The sequence below is a fragment of the Crocodylus siamensis genome, chromosome 4 (assembly GCF_052110815.1).
Source record: "Crocodylus siamensis isolate JL-2025a chromosome 4, ASM5211081v1, whole genome shotgun sequence".
Lineage (NCBI taxonomy): Eukaryota > Metazoa > Chordata > Crocodylia > Crocodylidae > Crocodylus > Crocodylus siamensis.
In genome coordinates this window covers 107143360-107169176 of record NC_143398.1, presented here as the reverse complement: position 1 = coordinate 107169176, position 25817 = coordinate 107143360, and the positions used below count along the sequence as shown (strand labels likewise).

Genomic DNA, 25817 nt, shown 5'->3' with positions numbered 1-25817 from the left:
AAGGCCGAAGAGACCACATGAAGGAGTCTGGTAGATTTGTCTGACGCACTAGAGCCGACCAGTAGCCTCTTCCTCTTGCAGGTCTCAGCACTTTGCAGCCAGATATAATCTGCTTGTTCCATCTTTCCCACTAGCAAGCAAGACAAGCCATAATTTGTCCCATTGATTTACAAGTGGACAACACTGTTTGGACCAAGCCCTTAATTATTAGATATGTCAACATAATGGAGGCTGTATCCATCTTGCTTGGTAATAATTGTATCCCAGGCTAACAACCATCTCAGATTTTATTTACTCCAGGACACAGTTATCGCCTTTTAAACAGAAAGTACCATTAAGATATCATCTAATTATGTAATCATTGTTTAGTAAATTTGTTTCCTATTACCAATAATTTTATTACTACACAACTGCAGCACTCATTAAGTGTACTGAGAACAATATATACAATAATAGTACGCAGATTAAATTCAGATTTTATAATAAGTGATGGATAATTCTAGAGCAGTGATTTTCAATCTTTTATCAGTTGCTAAAAAATGTCAAATGGAGGTATGGACTTTGGAAATTTTGAATGGAGATGCAAATGCCTTTGAATTGCAAGTGTGGGTAGTCACATTACATTTGATTGACCATAGTAATCTTTTGTGGACACTTTAGATATAGTCTGTGGACCCCCAGGTGTCCATGGACCACAGGTTGAAAACCACTAGTCTAGAGCAAATTGTCCTCCCACTGGTTCTATTCTTTATTTTCTGAGAATGCTTACATCTTTGAAGATCTTACATTCTGATCTCTGGCTGTGCTGGCCACTTGGAACAACAATGTGGGCAGCCAGATTATGGTCCAGAAATACTCAGCAGAGAACTCCTCTGGTGAAGAAGAACACTTAACAGGTGCAACATATGAAGGTAGTTAATGCACCAGGCACAGTCTCTTTTCCCAGCATACAGGCAGGACTGAAGCTGGACAGAGGTGTGGCAGAGCAGAGTTCTGCTATTGTGAGTCAAAGGTCCAAGTACATAAGCCACAGTAAGGGACACGTGGCCTAGAGAACCATAACTAACTTCTCAACATGCGCCCTCATCCCTAAGTTCGCACTGAGCAAAGCTCAGAATGCCCTCACTAGTCAAGTGACTTCCAGCCTGACCCAAGGCTCATTGAAGGCAATGGAAGTACTTCCATGGCTGTCAGTTAGCCAAATTTTCAGGCCATTTTGCTCATTTACATTTGTGCATACAGATGGATTCATGTGTCAAAGTAGGAGCAACTAATTTGTACTGCAAATAGCCACAGGCATATGCAGATGGAGCAGCCAGTTGTGCATACTAAATTGGAAATCCAACCCAATCAGATCTAACATGTAGTTTTTGCACATTTGTATTGACACTGACCCTGTAGCATGTGATAATCTACATTGAATATACTACAACCTTTATCTCTCTGCTACAAGAAACATTAGCAAATCAGTTTTTCTTCCATACAAAAACTGCTTGATATTCATTCTGTATATTTGGAGTGGTGGAGTGGTTTTCTTGAGATGCGTGAAGTAACATTTATATCTCTATTAGTCTGGCATATAAAAAAAATGTCTGCATCTAATACACGCATTTTCATCAGAGTCAGTTTATTATTGCACTTCATTTATGTTACCCTGGATGATTTTTGATTTATCAAAGATTAATTTGTAAACACTTCACTATGGTTTGGTTTGGCTCAATATGTGTTATAAAGGAGGCAGTACTATGTGAGTGGGGGATTGGTGTGCTCTGTGTGTGGGTGTGCATGTGTGTAAAATACTTCTTGAGAAAGCAAAGGCAGAAAGATGAGTTTTACATTTAGTTGTGAATGGAGAGAGATTACTCTTCACTACATTTTTCTTAAACCCTATTAACGTGTACTTCATATTTAGTCTTCATGACTGACCCTTGGAGCAATTCTTTTTATTTATTTATTTCTGAAGTGTGCAGAAAGGGGGTTTATTGTTACAAATACATTCCAAATTAATCTTTCAGATAGTATAAAATATTTCTCAATGAGGTTGGCAATGGAGGGGTCACCACAGGGGGTCCATAAAACAGGGTCATGGAAAGGAGATAATGAAATACTGAAGAAATTTCTTGAGCTAGGAAAGGAAGTCTGCTGAAGCCAGGCACAGAGTTCAGAAGAAAGGAGGAAATCAGCAACTGAAGAACTATGTAATGTTGGTGCTGCTACTATTTCTCTTGTATTCTTCCTCCCTATTCTGTTCCCTGCAGCCACAAATCTGGGACCAACTTCTGCAGAATTGGTTTCATGGGTTTGGATAAATAAAGCACAAATGACACATTACCCATTGTTATTTCTATTGGTCCTCCTCTACTGGTGTACTTTATTAAATGAGTTGAGGGGTGCAAAAAACAAAAGTGCACAGAGTCCCCCCGTCCAGTGTTTGCTATATACATTCAACTCTGTGACCATGAATGTTCCACTGGCCAAATGCTCTGATAGACTGAAGATCCTATTCAGCATCTGAATTTATTATTATCTTACAGTTTGTCTCTTCCTTCAGGACTCCTTCACCTCAGCTTTGCATCAGTGATGAACCTTTTTCTGAGCTAAACGTGGTCTCCAGCATGGAGGGTTTCCAATCATGGACCAAGACATGACAATTTGTGACCTTCTTCAGGCAGTTCTCCTCAGGGCTTCAGGCTTTTCACTGAACAGGGACATGAGGGACTGACATGGTGGGGTTTAGTATGGACTCAGGGTCCAAAATTAAATGGTAGGAGTCCCATCCTCCTCCTGGACCATCTCACAGTAGGATGGAAACTCTTCAGTGAGCTGAAGAAGGATAGGTTTGTCCCTGTACCTGCAGCATCCTTATGAGCTAAAGAGTACTTTCAAAACTGGCATAAGAGAACCTATCATCAAAAGGAATAATATGGGCTAGGGGAATGAAGGGCTGCACACAGAGGAGGCATTTCTCAGGGCACAGCTAGCAAACAGAGACCATAACCTTTTTGCAACAGCATTTGCTATTTGTGACTGGATGCAGGCAGCAAGGAGGAGATAAAAAGGCTTTTTTATTTAAGGTGCTGACACTTCAGGGAAAAATGAGAGAAGAGTTGATAAAAGAAAAATACTTCACTTTTCATTTTCCCTCCTTTCTCATCTTCCTTGTATTTTATGGGATGAACTTTCTCAGTTTAAGTACTTTCAGTAAGGGCCTGGCATTACAATCTAGAGCTGACCACAGTGAAGCCTTCAACTGGAAAAGCTTCCCTCTATGCCTAGCTCTGCCAGAGCATTTCAGTCCTAAACAGCAACATCCTCTTAGACTAGGGACAGAAATTACATATAAACTGGTGTAAGTGATTGGAAACTGGCTCAAATCTGTAACACAACAGAAGTTCAGTGCACACAAACTGCTTTAAAAAATAGCCAAAATCAGTTTAAGATAAACTGGATGGATGTAGTATCAGACTTAACTGATTTAGGTTAAGTCAGTTTATTGAACTTCTGTTCCAGATCCTCTCCAGATTCAAGTTAACTCACAGTTCCCCAACATCCCAGGATGCTTTGGACCTTCCATGTAACCCCCCCTCCCCACCATCCCTTGTAGGATGGGTGGGCTAGCCTTGGCCCAAGCTGTCTGTACCAGCTGAGCATGGAAGCCTGCTCTAGTGCCCTTTGGCTTCTGCAGACATGTGGCTGCATTTCCAGAATCAAAAGTGAATGTCTGTTCACTTGCTTATCAATTCAATCTACGCAGTTTAGATTAACCTGTGCAGATTAAATCTATTCAGCCTCAGGCTTTTTGACTCTCTGTACTTAATCCTAGAGTATTTCTTTGCCAAGCCACTTCTATTAATGCCCCTAATGCAATGAGCTGTCACACTCCTCTTAATCCAGTTCTGTGCCTTTCTCAAACAGATAAGGGCCCACTAGCTGCAAGAATAGGTGGATATCACTAACTGTATTTATTGCAGAACTGGCTACCACTTGAACCAGGTCTCTGGCAAAGGTGAAAAACTAGGCCTTAATTCACTGAGCCTCATAACCACTAAATACAGCTTTTTAAAAGCTCGACAATGAGCTTTTAAAGGGAGAGTCCTATAGCGGAGAATGATTTTGCAACTATAACAGTAATAATACCACCCAAGAGCAGGAGGCAGGGGGGTGGGAAAATTTTTTTGGCAGACCTGCCACGAATTAACTCTGAACCCTCCCTGGGTTCTACTATGATCCCTTTCCTCTTTGTGATCACCTGCTCTGTCTTCTGCTCCACACAGAGGCTGCCTATGGCACTTGTGCCATGGATTGGCCACCCCTGCCCTAGAGCAGGGGTAAGTAACCCCCGGCACATGTGCCAGAGTGTGGCACACAAAGGCATTTTGCTTCAGGGCAGCCTGTAGGGGAGATGCGAGGGGCCCGATCCTTGTTGTGGCAGTGCAGCCCCAGCCCCTTTCCCACCATCCGCTTTGGGGTGCACGTACACCCATGGGTAGCAACAAGTCAGGCTGAGGCTCCCCACCACCTGCTGCAAGCAGCTCAGGCTCCATGGCAGGCAGGTCTTGCTGCCTATCACAGAGCTGGTACCAGCTGTGGTAGGAGGCTGCAAGCGGCTGCATGGGGGTCCACTTTGTTGCTGGTGGTAGGTGCACACATGCCTCGAGGTGGACAGTGGGGAAGGGGCATGGGCTGCATTGCCACAACAAGGATTAGGCTTTCACGGCTCCCCTCCATCCACCCCAGCATGCCAACATCTTACAAGTTGAGGTTGTGGGTGTTTTTGGCACCCTGCCTCAAAATGATGCCAACCCCTGCCCTACAGCATTCTTATTTACATTGCCTCTTCAGGGGGGGATATTGCATGGGTTGCTGAGTTAAGCACAACTGTCACCCTTTTACAGATAAACAAACTGAGCCAGACAGGTTGTATAACTTGCCCAAGGCAAAGGTGAGTGTCAGCATCACAGCTAGAACTAGAGTTCAGGAAGGGCTGCTTCCCAGGCCTGTGCCCCATCTCCAGAGAGCTCTTGCCCATGTCTAGAAAGAAGCTTCTGTTTGTGAACGTTCAAGCTCTGTACCTAGAAAATGGATGTCGCCAAATCTCTGCCTTGCTTCTGTACAGGAACAGTCACAGAGTCTCCTAGTTAGAGAGAAAGAGAAGCCCCACTTCACCTTTATCCAGAAAGATACCAGCAGCTGGGATTGGCAATGTTTTCTGTGAGGACATTGAGCTGTTACTACTAATGACCAGTGATTTCACTGGGTATCCAAGGAGCACTTGTGCTGTCCCTACCCAAGAAGAATTGTAGGCTGATTTTTTTGGCATCTGTTCTCTTCCTCTTTCCCCCCACAGTGAGATACTAGGATGTCAGTGAGGAAGGAAAGAGAGACTTATTTCACTATGGAGAGAGAGATGTTTTGTATTGCTTTCCATTTTAACCAACTTAAACGAGGGGGAGAAAAAGAGGTGTGCATGCACGCCCACACATACTCTTTCCAAGGCTTGATTAGTCATCACAAGGGACTGGAGTTCTTCCTTCCCTTTTGTGCCCAGAGATGTCAACACATACACATATAGCTAACCCCATGTGCCTGCTATCACCCTTTTTGTGTTGTCCATGGATGTTTTCTTGTCCTCCCTTCCCCGGCTCCCCTCTACCCCTCCTTTGGCTGTCTTTACCTTTTTAAATTGAACATGCCTCTGTGTCTGGAAAGATCCTGGCACATTTCTCCTGACACTAAATTGTCAACAGAAACCAAAGCAACAACTGTAGTGCCTCTAGCTCTGCCTTTCTCTCCCTAATATGCATAGGGGATAGTTTCAGCACCTCCCACCCCACATCCTTAGCTCTTATACTTGACCTGGAGGGATCATATTTAGTGGTGAGAAGACAGCTCAGAGTTTGTAGTCATTCTTTCATCTCTCTCCTGAATTAATCTACCAGCAAGATCATTCCCAGGCTGCAGCATGCGATGGCCCTGCACCACCAACTCATTTCATATTAGGAGACAAATTGTCATCAGAAGGCAGCAGGTTGTTGGTTACTACTAACCTGAGCTAGATTCAAGCTAACAGCCTACTGATGAAAGTCTCCATGTGGCCACTACCAGACTTCTGAGCTATGCAGTCTCGCAAATGATCAATGTTAGTGCTGAAATCAGAGCCAATTGAAAGAGGGGGTTTGAGTGTCAGGGATTCCTGCAAAGCTTTCAGGCTGGCTTCTCTTTACGGGGGCTGAACTCCATGATTTTGCTATGTTATGGGTGTGAACACAAGCTCACACTTGTAGAGGTTCAGAAGAGAAAGGAGTACACCAAATTGAACACAGAGAATGTACTAGTCAAGCTGTGAGGGAGGAAAGAGTTTGTCTAGCTCCTTTCAACACTGTATAGCCTCCCCCCCAGTGCACACACACACCTCCCCCCTCCATCTGGCATATTACTTGATGACTAATAATGAATTAATGCCATTAAAGACAAACTTGTGGGGAGAGAGATGCTTTAAAATTTTAGCCCTGAGTTTTCAGAGGGAGATGAGGGATAAGCAGCAGCCATGAACTGAACAGCTTGTTTTATTACAGTAGAAGGCTGAGTCTTACTGGGCTCTGTATGGCAGAAAGTGAGGTTTCACACTAGGTGCACACTAGGCCTACATGGAAAACATAGTGCAAGTTAACTAAGTCCAGTATAGTAAACTATGCTGTATTTATCATGGCCTGCACAGCATGTGGGTGATGCATCTAATTATTGTGACAGCCAGTTTCTTCCAGAACAGGTGTCTGACCAGGGTCCTGATCCCAGTGCAGAAGTGTCCTAGTGCTCTGGTGCATGTCTGGCAGCTGATCTCTAAAACTGACCAGCTTCTCTTTATACCAAGATCCTGTCCCTCTGGCATGTGGCTTAGCATTAAATCACTGTCATAACGTTGCCAAGCATCAGTGGGTGTCACTGCAAACGGTGAATGTACAGGACATGTCTGAGCTGCACCAAGAGCCTGGTTGTTCTTCCTTAAGCCTTTCCAGTTAGCAAGTAAGAGCTCTTCAGCCTGGTTAACATCCTGTGCTATTCACTTATCCTTCTGAACCAAAGAGATAGGATTCAGTCTTGACTACCCTTGAAAAACACTGGGCCATATTCTGAGCTCTGTTACTCTAGCGTAGCCTCACTGAAGCAGTGGAATGGGTTAGTGTTTGCAGAGAGCTGGCATTCACCCATCAGTCCTGTTTTGTATGAGTGATAGGCTGATGCTAATACAATACCATCACATTTCTTCAGCTTGATTTTAAAGCAAGAGTTTAATGTAGTGTGGGGAAGAAAAGAGAGCTTTAGTAAAGGTAGCTTTTTTCTTTTGATTTTGGCTCTGCAGGGAAGGCTCAGCCCTGATTCTTGAAGCAGTCCCTGGGGAGGAGCCCAATAGGGAAATGGATTACTGAAAGTCCAGCTGCAAAACCATTTCATTGTCAGGGTCTGCACCCCATGCAGCCCCATCTCTCACCAGTTCCAGCTATCACCCGCTTCTGACAAGAAAGGTCAGGGAGAGATTATTATGCTTTTAAAGCAAAACAGCTGCATTTTAGCAAACAAGGGAGATGCCAGGTCTTCCCATTTACATGGGAGTAAGGGACAGAATGCACTTCATGTCACTGATTAGAGGCAGAGGGAGTAATTTAGAAACAGAGGAACTCAAGCTATAGCCCTGCTTTGAAATGGTCAATATGAAGTACCAGTAGCACTGATGGCCTGAAATAATCCAGACTAGACTGGGAAGCAGAGCCCTCTCCTCGCTATCCCCAGAACATTTCTTATGCTTTGTATCCTTCGTTAACAGCTCAGTGCTATTATCAACTCATCCCTCTCTGCTGAAACAATACAAGGATGCCAGTCTGGGATCGGTTCGCTGTACTGCCAAAGGCTTCTTTTGCAACTTCTGGCAAATCAATGAATCTTTGTGCCTCAGTTCCCCAATTATAAAACAGAACTGGTAACTTTCCTGTCTCTCATCCTTTGTCTCAGCCACTTAAAGCATAGGTTCCTTGTTCCAAGTCTCTTGCTATGTGTGTGCACAGAGCTGCAGTATTTGATACTTTTGGTGCCATCACTCTTTCCTAGGGAGAATAGTTGCTAGAAAATATTAGTATCTTTGAAGTCAGCATAGAAAGCATCAGCCAGCCTTCTGAGCCAGTGGCAGGATTTGTATTGTCCATACCCTTTTGTTATCTGCTGTTGGCAAAATAATACAGTGTAGCCAAAATTCAGCACAAGACAAGTGACTTCCCTACACCTAGAACTTTTTTTCCATGGAGCTTTCTTGAACGCAAACCCTTTGCCTTAAAGTATCTGCAATCAAAGGTTTTAGGCCCTGAGCTAGAATGCCTCTCTCCAGCCATGCTCCCACTGACCTTCTATGCTCGGAAGAAACAGCTCCTACACCAATCTCACATAAACACACACCCAGAGAAACATAGCCCCCTTCTCTCTCTTTTTATAACCTCCTTTTCCCTGATAAGAACCATCAACAGCTGAGCCAAGTCTTCTTCCCTCAGTCACCCCTCACTACCCAGGGCTTCTCAGTATTCAGTGCAATAAGAGACACCTGCTAATCCCCTGTTCAGAGACTAATTGTTCTCCTGCCAAATGATGTACTTCAGTCTTCTTTTCATCTTATTTACCTTAGTCATTTTGGGGCCTTTCAACACACTTGATGAGACCTTCCTCTTTTGTCTCCTCTGTTTAAGCCACTTGGAAATGGAAATACCTGACTTGCAGATACAAGTGGGTTACAAAACTGCGGCCCCACAAGTTATTTTTGCTTTGTGTCAGTCAGGATGGACAAGCTTCCTTTTGCCACAGGCTCTTAACTTGGAGTTGAACATTTCACCAAACCCAGCACCCTGAATTCACACTTCCCTGTGGTTAGTGAGAGAGAGAAGAGAACAGGATGTATGTTAATTTAGATAATGCATCTGACCACTGTTATGTGCTCTTACACTCTTCCATTCATGGTTCTTCCATTTCGCTCTTGATTTCAGTAAACATCAGTAATTCAGACAATACCTTTGCCACAGTCAGGGCTCCATTTCAGTAAAACTCACAGGATGTTGTTGATTTTTATCTTCATACCCCAAAGTCATTATACAGTTGTGAGCAAACATTGGAAGAATGCTCAGGAAGAAGGCACCAGGTAGAGCACACCTGCTGTGCTGTGAAAAGTGTGAGGTACAGCCTGTAATTGCCTTGTCTTTCATGCAACCACAACAGACAGTGACTGAGGATGGCTGGCAAAAGAAGAATTTTGATATTAGAACAGGTACCTGTCAAGATAATTGTATTTCTAAAATCTTATTACCTGTACTTTCAGTGACAGTTTAGAACATTTTTTAACCTCTATCACTTTTTTCTTTATTTTCTTTTTTTGTCTTTCACTCTACTTAGACAATAGAAACCAGTTAACTGGCTTAAACCAGTTAACATTTCTTTTGTTAATATGGATAGGCTTTAAGACTTACATTTTCTAAGGAATCCACTGTAATTTTGGGCACCTGACTTGAGACGCACAAAATCTGTCCCAAGTTAAGCACTCAGAATCGGTGGATGCTTTGAAATATGTAGACCTAAGCTATTAGTGTTAGAGCAGACATGCAACTATCATAATGCAACAGTAATAAGTCACTACACTAATGCCTCTGAGCATGCCCAAAGTGAACAAGATATTTCCAGAAGCCTGAAATAACTCAAACTGAGCTGAATGCCCACAGATGACAGTGAGTGCTCTGGATTCAGTCCAGTCTACCTGCTTCCTGTGTGAGTCCTACAATTTGCAAGTCATACTTCTGGGCTCTTGTGGAGACCTATTGCAAGATTATACAGTTTGGGTTCAGATCCTGGAGCAGAAGGTTTCTAACCTAAAAAAAGAAAAAAGGAAGAAAAATACTGACTTTCCCTTGTGTGTGTATGTATGTATATGTGTGTGTGTGTGTGTATATATATATATACACACACACATGCACGCACGCATGCACACACATATATATGTGTGTGTGTATATATATGTGTGTATATATGTATATGTATAAATGTATTTTCATATTAGATTCCATAAGCTTTTCTTCTGTTCTCTAACCAAGTTGAAACGTCCTTTACATTTTAACAGAACCTCTTACCAGCCAAATATCTCCACCAGGGGATGATGGAAAGTGACCCGCTCCAAGGGTACCCACATCCACGAGAGACAGAAGAACCTTCCCCGACATAAGCACATTCACATCGGTGTTGGGAAGATTAACTGAGTAGAAGATGCTTGCTCCCTTAATACATGATTTTAAAAGCCAAATAGCTTCTTTCTCGGTCCTTGTTGTTAACCCTGCTCCCTCCCTTCCAATTCTGCTGCATGTAGCTTCTCCCCCGTTTGCTGGGGGAAAATGTTGGAGAAGCCATCTCCCTCCCACCTCCATCCTGACAGAAGCAGACACATCCGCTTAAAACACACAACATGATTTCATTTATTTAATTGTTTAATCAGTTTACATTCCACAATTGACAGTTTACTTATTTATTTTTAATTTTCCATGAACAAGTTGTTTAGTTAATAACCAGACAAGATTTTCATTGATGGAAATACAGTATTTTGTGCCAATTGAAACAAAAAAAAATCCCAAGATGCAGCCAGTTTGTTTGTTTTCTGGCAAAGTCCTGCAATGCTCTCTTCATCCTTTGTCATCCCAAAGTGACAGGAACTTGGCCCTTTCTCTTTTTGTTTCCTCACGCCAACCCTACCATTACAATGAGGGTTTCTGGCTCCTATCCGGCAAACGCTGATGTGTGGGCATAAGCACCCCGCCTGTGAACGTTTACAAGATCGGGGCCTTGGAATAGGAGGAGTTTGGTTGGTTGTTTTCAAACTGGCTCTGCTCACCTTTTGTGCAATTGTTTATGAGAAGGAATAGACATTATGACAGGTTTGGTGAGATGCCGCAGTATTTGTAAAATAAACCCACGCATTCACATCATCAGAATGGCCTAACAGAAGAGTTGAGTACTTGTTTGTCTTTATTTGTGTTTTAGCACCAGTGAGCCACAGGAGCCATTTCACCTCTGCCTAGAGTGCAGAGGTAAGAACCATGCAGTATGCACCACCCTTGTTCACTTCTGAGCACCGGGGTTTCACAGTGCAAACAAAACGAACCTGTATGCTCCTTGGCTAAAAAAAAAAAAAGGTCCCACAGGGTTAAGTTGCTCCATACATAGTTAACTGCACACAAAATCCAAATGTACTTGACAATGCCTGAAACATAATCAGAAATTAACAGAGTTCTTGACATTTAAAATGTGCTACAGTTTTGTATATTCTAGTTCGGTCAGGGCCTAATTTGAAGCACATGAGTAGTGCCATCGGTGGGACTCACATGTTTCAAGTTAGGCGTGTGCTGAAGTGCTTTTCCAGATCAGAGACTTAGAGCAGGATTTAATGATGACAGCCCAGGCCTGGCAATGAAGAACTCCTGAGTTTGAAACTCAGTGTTCAAACTGACACCTACTAGAGATTTCCACAAGACATTTAAAGACTGGATTTTCCAAAGTGCTGAGAACGTAACACCCCAGTTTCATTTAACAGAAATGGTGAGGCAGGAGAGAGAGGACAGTATCATTAAAAAACAGGCCTTCACCCTCTCTTCTTCAATTTGCTAACTTTAAAATCGGATAATATTTACCTGCCTCACACAGGTATGGTAGGGACTAATTATTTGGAGAGGAAAAGTGACATATAAATGCTAAAAACTAATGCATTTACTATATTTGAATATTGTGTCATCCTATAAATTTTATGCCCCATTTAGCAAGCTTTATTTGTGCATTGGATGTTATGGTTGTGGGCATCAAACTCAGAGCTATCACTTTAAATATTTGGCCAGCCCATGGCATCCGCATGGCAAATGTCTTGTCCTAGCCTCTTGGATCATTTTATTTGGGAATGTCATAGCAAAGGTGCCAACACATACCAGTTCACAGGAATGGCAATGACTTTTTATGGCTAGTATTTCAAGCTGTTAGTCAGTGAAAATGGCACCTGGAGCAAATTTCAAGGATGGAGAGACTGCTGAAATCATTCTCCTTCTCAGCAAAATGGTGTTGTTCCTTTAAACAAGAGAAAACCCAAAAATGGCACAAGAGAAGGGGAACATTTGGCCAATGGTGCAGCATGTAACTAGAGAAAGTATTACCCCTTTGACAGGAAAACGCCGAAGCCACATCCAGACAAGCATGGCCGTGTGGTATATGGCGCACACACCACACATTCAGGCATTCCCTGTGCTGCTACTCTGCAGCATGGGAGGTTTTTTGGATCATGGGAGGTTTTTTGGATCATGAGAGATCCCAGGGTCAAAAAACTCACATAGAAAAATATAGGGTGGTGCATCTGGTAGCAGGGCACACTGCCCAAAACCGGAGCCTGGCTGGCCAGAGCCACACTCTGGCTGCTGGCCCCAGCCTCCACTACCACACCTGGGATAACCTGCCACATGCCAAAGTGTGCGAGACACAGGCATTCCCTGGGGACAACTAGTAGTGGCACAAGGTGTACCACTTCTACTTGTCCCCGGGGAACCAAATGTCCGCACTCATCTGGATGTGGCCCTGCAGGGCAAAAGCCTGGGGCAGCACACATACTGTGAATGGTAAGATAAGCATTGTGGACCTGATTCCCCACTGTGCTGTCTGCAAAATGCTCCCAGCTCTGAATGGCAATAGTTTACAACTCCTGTGTGCATTTTAGGCAGAGGTTAAGTAACCACAGGAGGTGTGCGGGAGTGGGGAATCATGCCCAGAGGAAGCAGAACTGGCCTACTGGTTCAGTGAATAATGTGGTGGGAGCCTGTACACTTGAGCTCTTCACTTCTTGAGGCTACGGAGAGACAAGGTGATGCTTTCGCCTTCAGACAGAAGATCCTGCCTCCCCAAGGTCCAGACTTGCACCTGGCACAAAAGTAATATCATAGGTTCATGGGAGGCTGTGAATTCATACTCTGCTACAGGGGCAGAGGAGTGACTATGGCTTCTATTAGAAGAAGAGTGTCTTTTGAAGGGAAAGTGGAAAATCATCCCAGAATAAGAGCTTTAGGGTTTGTTGCTTAGTTTGGCAATATCCTGAGTTAACTGCTGGGGGGAGGTGAGAGAAAAGCAAAACTTCTTAGTGACCTTAGTAACACAGACCTTCATCAAGGTCAGGGCAGCCATGAGGGCTACCATGTATGGTCAGCTGCCTGGGGCTAATGCAAGAAACAGAGGCCTAAAATAAACTAAAGGAAAGAACCACCCTTTCTTAATACTCCCCACCCCGATTCCCCTCCCCACAAAGTATAAGGTCACATGCACACTGACTTCACAGCCTTTTAACATGAGTTTTCTTTGACAGCGAAACTGTATAAAGCATGCAAACACCTCTGTGAAACCAATGAGTCCCACCAAAGAACAGCCACATGGATTTGTTAACTTTCTAGATCTTTTCTGTCCCTGCTACAAAAAGGAGAGAGAAGAGCAAAGCAATTTAAGGAGTGATATCAAAAGTTCACTAGAAAACTGATGCTGCATCTTTAAATCCAATTTATTCTCAAGCTGTTTCCCCCCACCACCTCCCCCCAAGTTCACTTCTTAAATTCTTTTTTTTTTTTTTTTTTTAACATTTTTACAGACATCTTGGATAGCAAAACAGTCATACACTGCAGGTGTCTGAATAAAAATGGGCTTTGTGGAGAGAAACTCTTTTCTTCTCATGAAACACTTCCACACTCGCATACAGAGAGACGAGAGAGAGAGAGAGAGAGAAAGAGAAAAAAACTCCCCACATCTGACTCCAAAAAGGAGCATGAAAAGCTGAGCAGGAAGATCAGAAAAGGTATGGGTTTCTGGAGGGGTAGCATGACTACAGACTGATATTTGATCTCTGGACCTCATAGCTTTAGCTGCCACTTACCAACATCAGTCTCTCCCCAAGGAATGCTATAGCATCTTTGAGCTATTATGATACAGACAGATTACAACCAAGCTAAGTTCCTCCATCCCTGTTTTAACAAGTACCTTCAAATGCTTCAATGATTATGTTGGGAGGAGGTGTAAATATTGCCATGTCACTGAATGAACAGTAGATGTATAAAAAGCAGTGACCATGCAGTGCTTCTTCAGCTGATGTTAACCTTGTCCAGGAGTTTCCAGGAGCTGGTTTAGTTCTCCCATCCTGCCTCATAACCTGGCTGTATTCAGATATAGTTACTGAAACATGCAAGATTGCACAAGCTGATGCACTGAAGTGAACTGTTGGCCTGCTTGTCTGTCAGTGGTCAATGCCTTTCTTTGACTGGCTTTATTACCGTGTGGTGCTGTCAAAAATTTGAGTTGGAGCCCATCCTCAGTGGGACTGCAGAGCTGTCGAAATAATTGCCTGAATAATGTGTGGTCTGTTGTCCTGTTAAGTCTTAGGTTTCATTTTTATGTGGCTAACTCATCCAGCACACATCAAAGAGAGGTCTTGAACAACTGGCTACCCACAGTAGCCTGTCTGAGCTGTTTCTCTCCCAACCGTATAGTTGGTCCAATAATAGGTATTCCCAAACAAATCCTGATTCTCTTTGCAATTATCATATAATAGGAATTAAAAAGAAGTATTTAGCTACCAGAAATATGCCTTTTAGTAGGAGGTTTAAAATTTTTTTGCTTAATGCTTTCTTGAATTTGTGGATGGAGCAAGAGGTAGCAATCAAGTGGCTTAGCTAATAAGAGGCACATGCTTGTTCCCTAGTACAGGTTCTGCAGTGTTTCTGGGTGGGAATAGAAATCTGGTGGCAGTACCCATTAAGAATGGACTAAATGAAACCTCAAGATCTTAACTCCTTCAAACTTAGAAATGGCAGGGTGAGCACACTCACTCCTAAATAAATAGCTTGCAGTTTAGGGTGGTGAGTTTTACATGTCCAAGAATTTGGGTTTGTCTAGACCAGAGAGCTGCTATATAATAAGGGAGGGTTTGTATTTGAAGGGTAATTCCATGCTAGCTTCCCTGTGGACACTCTTATTTTGCACTCAGCATGCCTTTCAACATTTCAGGCTAATCCATGGAGAGTAGATTAAGCTGAACCACAAAAGGCACTCATAGTGTGAAATAAGTGTGTCCATACAAATTGCTTCTTAGCTCAAAGTAAATGTATCCACAACAAGATATTTTGTAGGTTGGTTTTTTTGGGGGGGGGGGGGGGGCGGGGGGGCAGGCAGTATTTTCCCATATAGACAAGCTCTCAGAACCCAGCCCTGTGACTAGACCTGTGTTGGCCCTGTGACTAGACCTGTATTGGCAGACCCACATGCAATGTACTGATTTCACTGTGGTTTTCTGTCCAAGGAGAGGCAACTGAGGAATGAGGACCCCAACATGTAACCCATTTTCTAATGTGCTTTGCTTTAAATCTGAGATGTGTAAGGATTGCCAGATAGGTGCAGGCCTCTGCCGGAAATTCTGTACATTATCAATCAAAGGGTATTCCAGGCAACCATAAATCTATGGACATTGTTCTTAAATTTACATTTATATACATATATGTACATATGTACACGTGTATCTGTTTTAGGGCCTGATTTACTACTGTGTTTTTCCAATTATGACCTGACTGATCTCCAGGTATAACTTGATTGATTTCTATGGAGTTACATTGGCATAAAGCTGGTGTAACCCAGTGGTGGACTGGTCTCTATATCTGGGCACTTACTATATAAAGTGGCCCAGGCACAAATCCTCTTTCCCTCATCTGCCCATCACATACTCACATAAATAGGCCCTGATCCTACAGTCCTGAATGAGACAAAAGTCCCATCAATTTAAAATAAGTGGGATTTTTACCTGAGAAAGGACTGAATGTTTAAGTGCATTTTAGGCAGGTTTTACAGCTTTGAATTTTACAATGTATGTCCCACTCAGACCTCAAAGTCTCAGAAAATAATTCAAGTTACTGCAGCAAAATGTCTTCAAAAGTCCCCAAATCTGATATTCTATATCAGAACCAGAGAAAAAATGGAGAAGATCAAACAACAAACATATGAAGAAAGACACTTAAGTAATGGAAATTGCTGAGTAAAAATAGGAACAGTTTAAATTAGATGTCTGATTGTTGTTGGTGCCCAAAAGTTATAAATAATTCAGTTCACCAACCTAAAGAGTCTAAGGCTGCACTTCTATTCTGTGGTTCTGATTACTTGAACTTTTCCTTTATATTGTACATTGTTAATAAAAATCCCTTGATAAAACCAAAGCCATATATCTGTATGACAAAAATAGACTTCTTGGGTAAAAATTTCAAAAGTGGGTAAGTGCTTTAGGAGTCCAAGTGATATTTTCAAAAATAATTTAGGTACTCAGAAGCCTAAAACTCATTGTGACTCAGGTTCCAAAGTGCCTAAGTTTCTTTTGAAAATAGAACTAAGTTGCTAACATGCTTTTGAAGTTTTTGCCCTTTCTTGACATACTGTAGACTCATCATCTTTGGCTGAGAATTTCTGAGTTGGTGGAAATATAACACAGTCATCTTAAAGGAAATACCTCATCACCAAGTTTATATTAAAAGGTTTTTCAATGCTAGATGAAATTTGCTATCATATCTTGTTGCTGCTCAGTGCCCTCAACATGTGAAACTCCTTCCTGTGTTGAAAGACATATGGTCTAGGCCTAGCTGTCACTGAAGGCATCCTTCGAGGCTTGAAGTTAGACTTGGGTGATGTACAGGCCTGCTTCCCTTCGACACAGGTGTGATTTTCACATCAGGCAATCAAAAACTTTTCAGATTTGGAGCTGACATGGAGAGAATTTTCCTTCTAAATCAAACTGGCCTCCTGCCTTTAAGTTCTAGCAAACCCTCTCATGTCAGGAACAGCTGACATGGGAGTTCTGTGAGAGTCTGTGAATACCAAGACTATCATTCTGATAGGCCTTTAATCTTCTTTATAATACCTTCTTCCTACTCACCTCATTGAGCACGCCCACTTTCATTTAAAGTCACCATGGGATCTGATCCTTGATCCCATCAATCACTCTCCTGCCATGCCACATGTAGATGGCAGAAGCCATCTCATCCCAATCATGCATTTCTACTTGCTGGCTCTCCCTGCCTGGCAAGCTTAAACTCAGGTGCCTGCATGGGTCTGGTTCAAGCATTGGCCCCCAGATATGCCATACATTCAATTTAAGGCACCATAAAAACCAGCCATAAGCATGGTCTACATTATATGTGGAACATCTTTATGGCTGATTTGCCATTGTATGGTGCCTTAAAGCGGGCGCATTTATGCCATGATTAACACATTAATCATGGCATAAATGTAATGTGTAGAGGGGCCCTAAGTAACTTCCTTCATTGCCATAAACAGTACACATTGGTGTCTGTGGTTCTGGGTGGTAAACAGGATTTGTAAGCAAGTCAGAATTTTTTTTAGGTATAGTATCCACAGTTCAGGACTGACTGGACACAGAAGAAAGACATGGAGGCATCCTGTCTCTGAGTTTAGGTTACAAGGGATAAAGACAACACTGGTGACCATTTAGTAGCCAAATACCCTAGAGTGCAAATTCACAAATCATCCCAGTTCCACTGTGCTTCCCCACTATTCTTCAGCACTGCATATCAATAGCAAGTGTGAATGTGGTACGCAACACAGAAATATGGAATTTAATTGCTTTGCAACTCCTGAGTTAAGTATAAAAAAATAGAAAAACAATATTATGCTTTATCCTGCCATGTATTTTCCCTATATACAGTACATATGCCAGGTACATATCTACAACATATGGGCATAAATATTGTGTATGTGTGTCTGCACATAAACTCCACATGGAAACAAAGTTATTTCCTACCACTCTGCAGTGCTGTCTTACTAGAAAACAAAATATTGCTGCTCCTGAGAGAAAGAGACTAATAGCACAAGCTACTGGCAGATATAATAGAACAGTTTTCCAAACAACTCTGTCAATGCACATCAGTTCTGATCTGCAACAACTGTGTCTGACCTGAGGAGAGAATCTACAGCTTCCCCACCTGTTTCCACCCAGGGTTCCTCCTGAACAAGGCAGGCACCTGTGCTCAATTTTGCAGTGACTTAGGGGTGGTTTAATGTATGGTAAATTTTAAATGAACTTGAACAAGAACTTGTGGAACAAGAAATCATCCACAGACTAGATTGTGTTAGGTATGGTCTAAATCAAGAATACAGATTTGTGTCTCATTACCCGGCTTAGTTTTTATAACCCCTCAGTGGGTTGACTCCTTTTTCTCTTACCTTGCCTCTCACAGCAGTGCCTTTTTCCTCCCTGCTTCCCTAATGTTCTAATCACTGCTTTCTATTTAGCAGCTTTGCATACTGCAGTCCCTTCACAGCCTCTGGAGTAAGCCTGCTTAGGAAAGCCTGCTTCCAAAAGCTTATGCTGTACATCTCTGATTTAGTTAGTCAATTAGGGTGCAAATCAACCCTGCTTTCCACTAGATTTTACCCAAGCTGTCACCTAACCTTTTTCTTGAAATTAATTCTAGGTGCCTGAGTGGATATTTGAATTATGATTATAAAATACTATATTAGGTTGCATCTTGTATCCTATTTATGTCAAGAAGAATTCTGCTGTTGACCAGTGTCAGTGGAAGAGGATTCTTTGTTCTATTATTGTTGTGCCAGTCAAGTTATGACTAAGAAGGGAATTATATTATGATTCCTTTGTGTTTATTGGGGATGAACACACTGAATTAAAAAAAAAGAATAAAAAACCCGATCAGAACCACTACCTCTTTCTGGAACCAAATGTATACATAGAAAAGTGTGGACATGCATTTTTACTTTCAATACTGTCTAGGAATATACTGAAATAATCTCTGAAAAAAATCGATTTCACGGGACCTGATGCAAACCTTGCTGAAGTCAATGAGAAACTTTCCACTGCTGTCAGTGAAATTTGGATCAGGCTCTTGGATCTTTCTGGCTGGGACTGAAAGCAGCAGCACTGTAAATTTTGACCCAAGGCTTGTTCTCATCAGCTTTCCTGCTCAGTTCAACAAAGCCAAAAGGTCCGATAGTTCAGAGTTTGCAATCAAACTTTAATTTCCTTGTTTCAGATTAAACTCTTCACCTTGGAGATGAATCCATCTCTAGCTTTTATAGGCTGTTTGTGCTTCACACACATTTTCGACTCCCTGGCTTCCAGTGCTACCTGGCAACCTTCCAGAGCTGTCTCAGTTTTTCACCTCAAGACTTCCTCTGCTGCTTGGATGAGCCCTTTTCTGTCTGCAAGCTGCTTGGGACATGAAGGAGTTTTAAATTTGGGGAGCACAAGATCTAACATTGGGACACTGGGCTAGTTTCTGTGCATGTGTCTTTGCCTCTTGAGGCCTTCTGTGAACGAACATGGAAGAAAGAGCTCAAATAATATATGTCTTTGTTTAGACTCTACAGTTGTTATTTCCTCTCCAATTCACTCTTGGCACTTAGTTTGGCACTCAATTAAGGACAGATTATAGCAATTTTCTTCTAAGCTACTTTACTGGTAGAGCTCCAGGGACAAGCCAGGATCAGAGGTGCTGCAGCAGGGACAATGGGACAGTGATATAGAGTCATTCAGTGATGCTTGGGGCATATAGGATTTCCCCTGTCCACGAACACTCTTTTTCAGCAAGTGGTACATCACTTGATGTACAAATCAGCTAACAAGTCCTGACTACATTGTACCCACAGCGAGGCAGGAAAACATTTACACTTTTTAATGACTCTCTGCTGAAAGGGTAAGGAACATTCAGTCAGAGGATTTTGTTTTTGTTCTTACAGACTAGATGGAATCATTTTGTCTATTCAAAGCAGCTTGTCAAAAGCTAGCTCTTTTCACTTGGGGGGACTGTGAACAGCAACTGAGAACTGGGACATCAAAAACTGTGCCTTGAAGAAATGCTTAAAAATATTCATTGAGCAACAGGACTAATTTGATCAGGGTGGATCCATTCTGTGGTTGTAGAGAGGGGATAGATGGTATATACAGGTGGGCTGGTATGAGTTAGGTATTTTGACACTCAAACAGCTTTAGCTTTAAGAAAGTGGCATATACAGTACATAGGATATAGAGTACATGGAATTTTGCCATGTAGTACAGTCACATATACACTGCCCCTGGTACACATGGACAGGAGAACCATCTCTTAGTTAACTCACTGAATTCACAGAACAACTTCACTATACAGTAACTGGAGATTCACTATAGCTAAACTGCAGTTTGCACATTGCAGTGCAACAAAACAATTCATTTGAATTGACACAATTCATTCTACTTCACTATGATTGGAGTATCATGATATTTGCATTCGCTGTGAGCAGGTTCTTTTGCAACTCCCTGGAACATAGGTTTGCTGTCTTAGAAATGATCCATGAAAGGCAATGTGTGAGAGTCTGGCAAACACTGGACCTCATTATTATCAAGCTTCCAGAAAGGGAATCCAAACACCCATTGATACATCAGCCTAAGACAAGTTTATCACATGAGCTATGTGGGAAGAGGAGCAAGAGGAACAGGGGCTCAATCCAGCAAGGTGCTGAATACTATCCAGCAAAGAACTTGAACACACGCTTACTTAAAGCTCTGAGTAGTTCTATTGAAGTAAATATAATTACTCACATGCTTCAGGACATGCACATGCTTAAGGGCTTTGCTAGATAAGGTCCAAGAGCTCAGCATTAGCTAGAATCAAGCCCCAGTTCCTTAACACTAGGATCACTGTCAAGTCAACCCATTCAGAATTACCTCTCAAGCTAGATACTAATTATGCCTGAGTCACAAAATCTAGATGTAAATTCAGGATTAGATTTCAAAGTCTTCCTAAACTTCAGATCTGGGGGTTTTCTTTGGCTCACAGCAGAACTGGAGACTAATCATAACATTTAGATCTGGCTTCAGGTTTGGATCTTAACCAAAGACCACATGAGTTGGAATTCAGAGCTCTAGTTTGAGCAAACAGAGAGTGTAGCAAAGGTTTTGATCCCTAGTTATGCATATTAGATTCCTTCCACCCTACGCTGGGCTCTCAGTGGAACTCTGAGTACTCCCTAAGGATCCTGTCCTGACTTTGGGAAGGTGGGTGAAGAACTGGCTTTTAGGCAAATGCCTCCCTTGGTGAGCCAGACTTTGACATTCCATAGAAATTAAGCAATGAGGAATAACTATTCACCTGTCCCTTCAGTGGCTCCCTGCCATACTGGCTGGCAACCTGGGTTACCCACTGAGAACAGGGCTTGGAGGGTCCTGGCTAGTTAGCCAGAGAAGTGAACCAAAGATCCAGAGTTATCATTTCTCCTCTTATGTAAAGAAATCTGGGTGTCCTACTCACACACACAGATACACACAGGTTCATATACACTTTGTAAAATGAAAGCTGCAAAGTAAACCATGTTAGGGCAGGACTATTTCTGTCCCTACAGCAGAAAAAAAGAAGAGTCTGGAGTATACAGAACAGCAGAATCAACTTTTGCCTCTTTAAATCTCGCCAATATCTCTATTTTGAAAATACATCGGCCCATGCGAGCTGCCACGGATCACACTATGGGTTACCTTTGCCATGCTTTCATGTCGTTTTCTGGGCCATGAGAACTGGTAGTGAACTACACTAGGCCCATCTGTTCCTCCCTATGCCTACTCAATGTAAATACTTGTATCCAAGACCTTTGCTACCATGGTCCCACTAATACAGGTGAATTAAAGTTTTCTTCAAGCTTGCATTAATGAACATGACCTGTTTTTGAAAAATGGAAAATTTCCCAAAAAAGCTTCAAATTCCTTAAAATTCCCCATTTTTTAATAATTGTATTTTTATTTTTAATGATGAATTTTGGTTTTCATGCATTGGTTTGGGACTTTCAATTATTGTTTGTTTCCCATTTCTTGCCTTATTTTTATTTCCCCACCCCCAGAAACAATTTTAATTAGCCAGCTGAGCCATACGATAGAACCTGATGGTAAAAACTGATCAACTGTTTTCAAAAATGGTTTAGTTGAAAAAGCTACTGGGAATTAAAAAGAAAGAGAGCAACTGGGCTGCTTAAAACAAAGCCCTCTTCAAAATGTTTGCAGGTTTTTTTAAATATATGTTTCCCCCAGTCCAGTGGAGAGTGAAATTAACAAAAGCTCACCTACGCAAAGTGGCATTTGAGTGTGAACACACTCATGTGGCAGCTGGCATTAGCTTGCTTGTATAATATGTCAAAACCAAACCAACCCACCTCCCCGCAAAAAAACAAACCAAAAAATAAACCCAAACCAAGCCACTGAGCAAGAATCAAAGATAAACAAAGCAATCCTACTTTCAGATGCCCCCAATAGTCTTCATTTCTTTGGGCCAGATTAATATTCAACAACAACATGAAATTGCCTAGCAGAGAGGGCTTGGGGAAATGATTGACAGTCCCCCTCATTGCACTGTAGAAGAAGGATTTTTTTTTAACTGGATAAAATACTGTTTCTTCTCAACATTGTAGGATCTGGATGTCAATGCTTTCCAGTTGACTCCTTCTCCCAGTTGTTTCTGTTTAGATGCCATGGATGTTTTCTATTGACTAGGGAGGAATGGCGGTGTGTGAACTACTATATGAAAGAGAAGAAGCAAAAACTATCCTTTAATTAGCAACAGGGTTATTTCCCCACCCCCCCATTTTCTCTTCTTCCTACACAATTGTCAGTTGCTGCTTCATGAGAAAAAATATCTACACTTCTTCATGTGCTCATTCAGTAAGAACCTCTTGAGACCCCCCTCAGTTACTCCATTGCTATTTCTGCCAATGCCTTCCTCTGAGCCACGCTTCCCATGTTAAGACCTGCTGTAGTGAGAGGTGGTATCTTAGCTTCTCTAGCTGACATGCCTTCACTGACTGGTTTTATCTGTTAAATTAACTGTTCTGGGATCTATGACCTGCACAATGGGAAAGGCAGAGCAGAAAGAGGTGTGGTGAGGAAAGGAGGATCAGGAGAAAGACAAAAGAGAGAGAGAGAGAGAGTTCCAATTGTGGATTCACAACTATATCGTATAAGACTTGAGCTCATGGGAAATGGATTTTCACTCACTGCATCTGACCCATTCTCTTCCATCTGTACAGATCATTCTCCCAAATGGAAATAGGAGATGTTCGGTGAAACAGGGCAGTTTCCAATGACAAGATGTGGGAAGGTCTTACTTGGCATACATGGACACAACAGGAAGTGCCTTCCCCCTTACAGAGACTTGTTCCCCTTTTCTCCTCCACAATGGCTTTTGCCCAGTTGTCTTTAATATCCAAAATGGAAACTAAAACAAATCACGGTCAAATAAATACCCAGGAAAAGCAACCACAAGAACTCCCCACCTCCCTTCCCCCAACAGGCCATCCCTTTGATCCAGAATCCCAAATTTTCCGACGATCCATTAAAATAAAAACACTGCACAAATCCAACAAAGGAGACTTGCTGTCTCAGAACCGGTGCCTTCCCTTGCACTTCTGTAGCTGCAGTGCCTCAGTCTTGGGCCACAAACACAGTATGGATGGTTTATAGGACAATCACATTGTAATGTTTTAAATTTTTCTTTAAAAAAAAGGGGAAAAAGAGATATACACACATGTATCACAGCATTTTCAAAAGGCCTCCTACTGCTTCTACCTTAGCAGTTCAGCCTCTGTGTTAAGCCTGGATGTAAGGCAGCTGGAAGATTAAAACAGCACTGTTGGAGCATCTGCTGAAGTGTCCTCATATTTGTTGTCGTTGTTGTTTTGATTTTTGTTTCGTTAATTTTTTTTGTTTTCTTCTAAGTTTGGCAGGCAAAAAGAAAACGCTATTTTTTCCCCACGCATTCTGTCCATTTTGTCCTCTGTGTTTTAGGCAGAAAGAAAAACAATGATGGGGAAGGGTTTTTCTCTTTAAAAAAAAGGCGGGGGGGAGTTGACAATGGCCCCGAGGAGGTTACATTCTAGAGGTGACTCAGATGTTTGATTTGTCGCTTTGCTCGTTGTTTGCATTTTCCTTTCTGTTTGAGATTGACAGTTTTTGGTTGTTCCCCATGTCCAGAACAGTTTCAAGCTTCGGATCTCCCATACAACCCTCTTTTCCCCTCCCCCAGTAGCAGTAGATAGATGCAACAGTATGTTCACTTGACTGCTAAATTATGATGCTGAAGTTAAGAACTGGATGGAAGAGCCATGTTACAGAAAAGCTTTCCCATCTCTGTGAGAAAGAATGAAGCAACACACAGTCCTGTGGAGATGCAGGTGCCATGTTGGACTCAGCTCTACCTTGGCACTGGCATCAGTTTGAGATATATATAATTTTATATATATATGTATGTATATGTATACATATATATATATAGTTGTATGTTATTTATGTTTTAGCACACTGTCCCATTCTCCGGTCTGGATTTGGGGCAGTTGGTCCTGGGGACAGGTTGGACAGAAGGGGCCAGGGTGCAGAAGAAGCCAGAGATAAGAGTGAGGCCCAGGCCTCCCCAAGCACAGAACATTGACCAGCCATAGCCATGGCTGATGTCGTCAGGAAGTCCATACAGGTAGCGGGGGTAGCGGGACAGCTCAAAGTTGATTCCAGCCACACACGTGCACAGTGAAATAATGCAGAAGGTTCCTGGAGAAGGAAAAGAAAGGGGGAAGAAGGGAGGAAAGAACAAAGAAAGGTTAGAAATATAAAAGTATTGCTCTCCAGTTGTGTGATAAAGAAACAGGACAATGAGGTAATGACTACAAATCTGACAGTGAAAGGAACTGACACATAAAGAGATGTGACCTAGCATTTTGGAGAGGATTGGGTCGCAGTAATCTCTGGATTTTAGTTTTGGTCCTGACTGATGCTGGTTGGGAGAAACTTTAATAGAACCATTTTCTGTCAGAATATGCCAGGGGTGGGCAAAATATGGCCCGTGGGCTGCATCCAGCCTGCCAGGCCATTCTATCTGGCCTGTAGGGTCCCTAAAAAATTTAGAAAATTAATATTTATCTGCTCCTGGCTGCCTGTCAATGACAACAGGAGACAGGGGGAGTAGGACCCAGGGGGAGCCAGCAGCAGGATGCAGCAGCCCAGCCCCATCCCACCCCCAGCCATTTCCTTGTCTTCCTGGCCCTGCACTGCTCCAGCACCATGTGGCTCCAAGCTGCATCATCGGACCACAGGAGCACAGGCCTGTGCTGGTACCCCAGGGTGTGTGTGTGTGCGTGTTTGTAGGGTGAGTGCACACCCTACCACACACATGCAGTCACACCCCACCTCACACTGCCATACGTGCAGACTCCCACACTCCACATATCCACACACATACCCACATGCTCCCTCACCCCACAAAGCCACACATCCACAGCCCCACAAACCTATACCCACTCCTCCCACAATATATGAGGACGAGAAACTTCATTTTAAATTTTTACATGCAATCACCTCTATGTACACTATACAAACACATGTAAACCAGGACAAAAATATTTTTTGAAATCAAATTAATTAATGTATTAGATGTTTGCTTTTTAGAATATAATTTGGTATTTTTCTGGTTCTGAGATGGCAAACCCCTTCCTGAAAGGAGTATTTCCGGGGGCAAGGAGGGAGACTTCTGGTGGCAAAGGTCAGAAGTTAGGGGGCGGGACTTCCAGTCACAAGATGGCAGCCAGGGGGTGAGGCACCTGTCAAGGAGTGGGGCTACTCATGTGGCCCTCAACAACTTGCCAAAACTTGTTAAGTGGCCCTCCATCTGAAATAATTGCCTGCCCCTGAAATATGCAGCTCTGTCAAAATGAAAAGA

The 25817-nt window shown here is 42.5% G+C and overlaps 1 protein-coding gene across 1 annotated transcript in view; it reads right to left on the bottom strand.

The window, feature by feature from the left end:
* Positions 1-15233: 15233 nt before the first annotated feature.
* TMEM178B (transmembrane protein 178B) overlaps positions 15234-25817 on the bottom strand; it is a 353447-nt gene continuing 342863 nt past the window's right edge. Inside the window, exon 5 of the mRNA XM_090043310.1 lies at positions 15234-24652. Coding sequence (XP_089899436.1) covers positions 24402-24652 — 251 coding nt within the window. The 3' untranslated portion in view covers positions 15234-24401. The remainder of the gene's footprint in view (positions 24653-25817) is intronic.